General features: G+C 43.6%; 1 protein-coding gene across 1 annotated transcript in view; it reads left to right on the top strand.

The window, feature by feature from the left end:
• Window positions 1–205: 205 nt before the first annotated feature.
• Window positions 206–8,262, top strand: part of Pip4k2b (phosphatidylinositol-5-phosphate 4-kinase type 2 beta) — a 32,056-nt gene continuing 23,999 nt past the window's right edge. The window contains exon 1 of the mRNA XM_026386744.2: window positions 206–463. Within this exon, the coding sequence (XP_026242529.1) occupies window positions 305–463 (159 nt within the window). The 5' untranslated portion in view covers window positions 206–304. The remainder of the gene's footprint in view (window positions 464–8,262) is intronic.

Genomic DNA, 8,262 nt, shown 5'->3' with positions numbered 1-8,262 from the left:
GCCTCCCCGGGACGGGCGGTACCACCCGGGTGGGGAGGAGAGGGCCTGGTGACGACCGGGCGGTGGCACCGCCTGGGGGCGGGGTGCGGGAGCGGCCAGCTCCCTGGGGCGGGGCGGGGCGGACGGGGAGGGCGGGGCGTGGGGCGGACGGAACCAACGGGGTGGGGTGGGGAGGTAACGGGACGGGCGCGACCATGGCGCGGTGAGGCAGCGGGGGTGGGGATCGGTCCGGGGGAGGCCTGGGGCCGCTGGCTTGTGCGCTGTCTTCGCCGCCCCCCCTTTCGCCGCCGCCGCCGCCCCGGGCATGTCGTCCAACTGCACTAGCACCACGGCGGTGGCGGTGGCGCCGCTCAGCGCCAGCAAGACCAAGACCAAGAAGAAGCATTTCGTGTGCCAGAAAGTGAAGCTATTCCGGGCCAGCGAGCCGATCCTCAGCGTCTTGATGTGGGGGGTGAACCACACGGTAACCAGCTCCCCCGCTTGTCCCCTTGCCCCTGGCCCTCGCCCCGCGGGCCCTGAGGGTGACACCTGCAGCCCCTGGCCAAGCCACTTGCACGCACCACCGCCCACCCTTGCTTGCCGTCCGGCCGCGGTGCACTCCCCGAACGCCACGCGAGGCCTGGTGTCTCCGCGGTGTGCGGTCGCGGTCTTCCCTCCAGCCCCTCTGGCTTCCTGCGTCCGTGTGCTCGTTTCGGGCTATCCCTGGAGCTCAGAGGGAAGGCCTGGCTGCAGCGGAATCCCTTTGGTCCCCTCTGACTCGCTTCTCATCTCGTCCTGTTAGTTACATGTGTATTCCTCCTTGCCCCTCGTAGCTGGCTGCCGGATCATTGTCCCGTTGACAGGGCAAGTGGCACTGGCCTGCGTGAATATTCTTCTGTGTATAGTCGCTTGGTTGGGGTGGCTGCTCAAAGTTTCCCATCCTCCAGGCCCTACTATGGAAATCTCCCTGGATTTGTTTTTTTCTTGAACGAGATGTATCGACTGGAGAAGCACAGGTTCTTTGGAGTACAGACACGGTACTAGGGTCCTTCTGGAAGAGGGAGGAGAGTAAATGTAACAGTCTTGAGAGTAGTAGAGGCCTGATTATAAGGACTGTTCATAATTTAAATAATGTGTCTTCCCTATTCTGTGGTGTTCATTTCAAAGACTGACTTTTCTACTTTATGGTTCTCAAGGATGTACTAATGGTGACTGTTGTCCATCAGCTTTGGATCTTGGGGTGTTTTGAGATTGTCCATCAGCTCTGCCAGGAAGTTGGATCTGGATACAGAATTTGAGCTGGGTGACTTTTTTAGAGCTGTTTGTTTAGGGTCTGTCTTCTCTTCTAGACACTTGCTCTTTGCCTTCTGACCATTTCTTTGTGAGTTCCTACACTGGAAATGAGTAGGGGAAGTAAAAAGACCTGAAACACCACCTTTGCCAGCTATAAGTTTGGAATGAGGAAAATGAAGCTTTGGGTTTTCTGTGGACTTCAATTCTTTAGATTCCCTGGTTTTTCTGAACTCTTGAAATTAGACCGAATGATGACCAGGGATCCAAGACTTTGCTTTGCTTTGGTAGAGGAGCTAGATGTGGCTTTGGCTGGAGGTTGATGAACCATAGCCTGAGCCATGGTTTTGTGTGATACATCTGATATAGAAAAGCACATGTTATATGTGAGGTCTTAGTTGGTCATGGGTAGATTGCCTTTCATTGTCATTACTGGGATTAGTGAGGGTCCTGGCAGGGTAGTGAGTACACTGGTTTAATGTTCAGACCTCTAGGAGCTGCTTTGGGCCAACAATCCAGCAGAATTTGCTCCTCCTGCTACCTGCTGCCACCAGGGTCATCTGGCAACATTTTGTGGGAAACTGGGTCATCAAAATGTGAACCCTGTGTCCCTTTCTGGAAGTCATTCCTTGATTTTATTCTCTATCCTGCATCTCATTAGAAAGCGTTATGTCTCTGTAGAGAACTGGGAGAAGCCTAAGTTTGAAATAGCTGGAAGGAACTTGGGTCCTGTGTGAAAGAGTAGCTTGCCTGTGATTACAGCAAGAGATGGAGTTCATTGTCCAGCACCACAGGGCTTTATTTTCTTTGCCTCCTGTTCCTTTTCCTCACATCCCAGGATAGATGGGAGCTATAGTCTTGCTAGAAAATCTGAATATGTGCTCTGGGGTGTGTGCTTGTGCATGCCGTTTCCTGAGGGTGGTGCTTTGTCTGCTACTAGATAGGCAGCAAGTCTGCCCAGGCAATGAGATGAAAGCCTTTGAATGGCAGATGGACACGGTATTCACCTTCTTCTTTGCCAACTTTAAAACAGTTTGATGCTGGATGTAATGGCACATGCTTGTGATCCCAGCAATTCAGAAGGCTGAGACAGGAGGATAGCAAGTTGGAGGCCAGCCTGGGCAACTAAGCGAGACCGTATCTCAAAAATTAAAAAATAAAGGGTTGGAAGTGTAACTCAATGATAAAAGTGCAGTTAAGAAAGTTTGAGGAGCTAGCTGGAAAGGCATTGACTTTTAAGCAAGAGCCATGCATCTAAATATGAATGGGTATACCTGGGTGGGATGGATATAGAGCACCACTATCCTGGACAGGTAAGCTTTAGAGGTGAGTTAGTCTCTTGTTTTATTGTTTCATTCTAATCTACAAGAAGGTGTAGTAATTTAGAGTCCCCATCTGGGAAGTGGAGACACATGCCCAGAAGAATATAAAATCTTGCAATTCTCTTGGGGATCAGGGCCACTTGGTTTTGGTGGATCAAGCCTTTCTTGGAGGTTCCCTTCCTTCAGAAGCCTGATGTCACAACTTTTTTCCATCTGAGTTTTCAGATATCCTCTCTTCTTTGATTCCTTACCATTTAAGCATCTAAGTATACTGGTCTATGGTAAATCAAATATTAAGGATGGATGTCATTTCTTCTGCTTTTTTTTTTTTTTTTTTGGTGCTGGGGATTTAACCCAGAGATACTTCTACTGAACCACAGCCCCAGCCCTTTTTATTTTGAGACAGGGTCTTGTCAAGTTGCTTAAGTCTTCACTATATTTCTGAGTCTATCTTTAAATTTGCGATCCTCCTACCTCAGCCTCCTGAGTTGCTAGGATTATAGGTGTGTGGCACTGTACCTGACTGGTTATGTCTTTATTTAAAGCAAAAGCCAGTTATCCTCTCATGAGACAGTAGGTTTAATTCTAGGTAGAAAAAGAAAGGTCTTTGAACTCAGTGTTTCTTTTATTGTTTTTAATATTTATTTTTTAGTTTTTGGTGGACACAGCATCTTTATTTTATGTGGTGCTGAGGATCGAACCCAGCGCCCTGCGCATACCATGCAAGCGCGTTACCGCTTGAGCCACATCCCCAGCCCTGAACTCAGTGTTTTTAAAGGAGCTCTTCTCATGGACAAGAGATGCAGCCCCTGGACTTTGTGTAGGAAGAGTGTAGTGAGAACAAGGTGAAAATTCAGAAGACTTTGGACCTGTTGGGGGAGAACTAGTAAAGAGAGAAACCCAGTTTTAGTGGATGAAATAATGGTTCAGAGGGTCTGGAATTAGGGAAGAAATATCTGGGAAGAAGTATGGAGACCAGGAAGGCTGATGTGATCTAATGCTTTTGGGCTTTTTAGGAACCAGATATGGGTGCAACTTTACCAATATGATCAGAGGAGTAGGAGCAGTTGATGGTACCCATTTGAGAAACTGCAAGATTTTTCTCTAGAGCAGCTACACCAGTGTATATTTCTACCAATAGTATATGAGGGTTCTAATTCCTTCACATCCTTGTCAACACTTGTTATTGTCTTTTTTTAGTATAGGCATTTTGGTGAGTGTGAAACTATCTCATTGTTATTTTAATTTGCATTTCCCTGATAACAATGATGTTAAGCATCTTGTGTGCTTCTATTAATCCTTTGCCCATTTAAAAAATTTTTTTTGTATAAATTCTTAAATTGGGTTGTCACATTTTATTGAGTTGTGAGAGTATGTATTCTAGATATAAATCCTTTATCAGATGAATGATTTACAAATTTTTCTCCCATTCACTCTGGGTTTTTTAATTTTCTTCATGGTATCCTTTGAAGCTTATGTTTTAACTTTGATAAAGTCTAGTTTATATATTTTTCTTTTGTTGTATCATGTCTTCGGCTTTGTCTAACCAAAGTTGTAAAGACTACTCCTGTATTTCCTTCTAAAAGTTTTATAGTTTTAGCTCTTTTTAAAAAAAAAAAAATTACCGTGATCAAAACACTTAACATGAAACCTACCCTCTTAACAGTTTTTAAGGGTATAATATATTATTGTTTATCATAGGTACAATGTTGTACAACAGATCTCTAGAGTTTATTCATCTTGCTTGATTGAAACTTTTTTTTTTTTTTGTGGTGCTGAGGATTGACTCTAGGGACATGTGCATGTGAGGCAAGTACTCTCCCAACTGAGCTATATCCCCTATGCCCATTAATTACCCAATTCTCCTTCCTCCCAACCCCTAGCAATCACCATTCCACTCTGTTTTTATGAATTTGATGATTTTAAATAACTTATTAAGGGAAATTATACAGTGTTTGTCTTTCTGAGACTATTTTCATTTAGTATAACGTCCTCAAAATTATCCATGTTGTTGCATATTGCAGAATTCCCCTTTTCAAGGCTAAATAGTATTCCATTTTATGTATTTCCCACATTTTCTTATTCATCTACCCATGAATTTAGGTCATTCCTCATCCTGGTTCTTATGAATAGTGCTGTTTGTGTGTGTGTGTGTGTGTGTGTGTGTGTGTGTGTGTACACATACACTAGGAGTTTTTGGTGGTTTTGTCTTTTTTTTGGTGGGTTTTTTTGGTTTAGTTTGGCCTTTAGTTCTGGGAATTTACCATTGAACTACATCTCCAGCCCCCCTTTTTATTTTTATTTTTGGGGGGGTACTGGGGATTGAACTCAGGGGTACTCGACCACTGAGCCACATCCCCAATCCTATTTTGTATTTTATTTAGAGACAGGTTCTCACTGAGTTGCTTAGTGCCTCGCAGTTGCTGAGGCTGGCTTTGAACTCATGATCCTCCTGCCTCAGCCTCCTGAGCAGCAGGGATTACAGAAATATGCCATGAGCTGGGTCTTTATTTTTTATTTTAAGACAGGGTCTCACTAAGTTGCATAGGACCTTGCTAAGTTGCCCCAGCTGATCTTGAATTTGCCATCCTTTTGTCTCAGCCTCCCAAGCCATTTGGCTGGCTAGTTTTAGCTTTTAAATCTAGATCGTAATGCATTTGGTGTTCATTTTTATTATTGTGTATGGAACAGAGTCATTCTTATATCTGCTCAATTTTTCTCCTACATCCCATAACCATTCTGTCCACACTTTTTCTCTGCTTAATGCAGACCCAGAACCTTCTTTCCTTACTTTTTTCTCTTTTCCTGCTGCTTTAGAGATCTTCAGTAAATATTCTTGCTCTGGTCAGGCCTTTGGGTAAATTTGCCCTTCAGCAGGTGTTCCCTTCTTGCAGAGAATAGGGGGACTCGAACAGGAGAAGAAAAACCAAGATGTAAAAAGGAATAAACCCAGGGGTGGAGTTATTGGCTCCCTGAGCTTTCTGTTCTTTTTCTTTTCTTCCCTGGAGTTCCAGATCTTGCTTGGACTTCCTTGGTCCTAGGAGTGTTTTAGCTAGCACATTGTTTTCTATGGTGGCAGGTAACAGATAAGCCATTGGTGGCCAGCCTATTGCTGAACTGCTGTCAAAGCCCTGGGACATGTCAGGAAGCCAGTGTGGCTAACCCATCCCTCCTAGGTAACAATTCCTATGAAGGTCATACCCAGGGAAGTGGGTGCTTCTGGAGTCAGAAATTCACTGGATTAGAAGTTGTGACTGGATTTTTTTTTTTTTTTTGTACCAGGGATTAAACCCAGAGGTGCTTTACCACTGAGCTACGTCCTCAGTTCTTTTTATTTTTTTTTATTTTTTATTTTTATTTTTTAAAGAGAGAGTGAGAGAGGAGAGAGAGAGAATTTTTAATATTTATTTTTTAGTTCTCGGCGGACACAACATCTTTGTTGGTATGTGGTGTTGAGGATCGAACCCGGGCCGCACGCATGCCAGGCGAGCGCGCTACCACTGAGCCACATCCCCAGCCCCAAGTTCTTTTTATTTTGAAACAAGGTCTCGCTAGGTTGCTGAGTCTGGCTTTGAACTTGTGATCTTCCTGCCTCAGTCTCCCCAACATGCCTAGCTGGTGACTGAATTTTTATCTCCAGTAGGATCAGCACAGAGTGAATGCTCTGTTTCTAAGTTCTTTCTTTTTTCTTTTTTTTTTAATTATTTTTTGTAGTTGTAGATGGACAGAATACCTTTATTTTATTTGTTTATTTTTATGTGGTGCTGAGGATTGAACCCAGTGCCTCATGCAAGCTACAGCCCCAGCCCTCTCAAGTTCTTTCTTATTCAGTTTGTTTAGCTTTCTCATTATTTATGCTGAGAGTTTATGGACTTGATATGTGGATAATCCAAAAACTACTTATGTGACATGACATACAACAGACTTACCTTCCTAATGTGTTGTACTGAGCCTGATACTTGGATGAGTTTGCATTCCATAATGTACCCCTGCTGCTGCTGAAGGTGAACAAGATTGGCCTAGGAATGTGCAGAAATAGTAAAGCAAAGCCACATCCTCCTAACATGTTGCATTAGGCAGGACCTTCTATGCTTCAAAACTTGTAGTTGCTCCCTTTTTTTCTTCTCTCCCTGGCATTTGAAACTTCACAGTTTCTGGGACTGGGGTTGTGGCTCAGTGGTAGAGCACTTGCTTAGCACGTGCGGGGGCCCTGGGTTTGATCCTCAGCACCACATATAAATCAATAAAATAAAAATATTGTATCCAACTACAACTAAAAAATAAATATAAAAAAAAAAAAAAGAAAGAAAGAAACCTCACAGTCTGGTCATAGCTTCAGTAGCTGATGTTAACCTTCTTTCCTGTCCTCCAGACTATGAGCCTCTGGCATAGACACTCTAGCCTTGCTGTCTCTGTTCTCCATTTATCCTAGTGCTAGCCATTCTTCAGTCCCCACCTCCGTCCTCCTCTTCTGTCCATCCATTCTTCTACTTAATAACTACTATGTACTAGTCATTTTCTATGGACATAAACATGCATAAGATAGAGTCTTGCTGGACACAGCAGCTCAGGCCCATAATCCCAGTGGCTCAGGAGTCTGAGTCAGGAGGATTGCAAGTTCAAAGCCAGCCTCTGACTTAGCCCCTAAGCAACTTACTTAGCAAGACCCTGTCTCTAAGATATATTTAAAAAGGGCTTGGGAATGTGGTTCAGTTTTTAAGTGCCCCTTCAATCCCTGGTACCCCTCCCCCCCAAAAAAAAGTCTCTTCTAGGGACTCACAGCCTAGTAGAGAAAACAAACATATAAAACAAAATTATTACCTAAGTGATTGTGATATTTAGGAACGTAAAGAAAGCACAGAGGAATGAGTAATTAATTCAACCTGGGGGAGATAGGGAACCTCTCAGACAGGAACTGTCATTGAGCTAGATCTTAGCTGATTCTGTTGACTTTTATCCTTTCTATTCTTAGGTCTGCAGTCTATCATCTGAACAATTATATTAAATAAATGGTCTGTAAATGGTCTTACTGCTTCTTTGCCTTTTGCAGTTCTTACTTGGTTTTCATTCCTTTCTGTGTTGCCCAACTTGCGAATCCCCAGACATAACTTGAGAGGGCTTCCCATTGCTGCATAATCAAGTCTAAATCTATCACGCAGTAGGCAAGCCTAAGTTCAAATCTAGGCTCTGCCGGTTATTAGTGGTATGCTTTGGAGCAGTCATATTTTTCTTTTCTTTTTGCTAGCTTCATTTTTATTTCCTATAAAGTGGGCATAATGCTTTTTCCTTGAGACAAGGAATGGAAAACACAGCCTTACGCAAGGTGGCCATCTGTAAGCAGGATTGCACAGCATGGTATTAAGAGCCCAGACAGACAGACCTGGCATCAGACAGACCTGGGATCAAATCCTGTTTCTTCACATAGTGTTTGTGTGTTTGATCTTCTCTTGAAACATCAGATTAATAATATGTGGCTACTAGTGTTAGAAATCATAGCACAGAATAGAGAAAAAATATATATATAAATTTTTTTTGTGGTGCAGGAGATTGAACCCAGGGTGTTGTGCATGTGAGGCAAGCACACTACCAACTGAGCTGTATCTCCAGCCCTAGAATATATATTGTGTATATGTGATTTATAATGATAGAAAGAACCAACCTCTCATAGGCA

The sequence above is a fragment of the Urocitellus parryii genome, chromosome 7 (assembly GCF_045843805.1).
Source record: "Urocitellus parryii isolate mUroPar1 chromosome 7, mUroPar1.hap1, whole genome shotgun sequence".
In the NCBI taxonomy this organism is placed as follows: Eukaryota; Metazoa; Chordata; class Mammalia; order Rodentia; family Sciuridae; genus Urocitellus; species Urocitellus parryii.
Note: the sequence above shows the minus strand (reverse complement) of the source record. Positions and strands in the feature narration are given on the sequence as shown.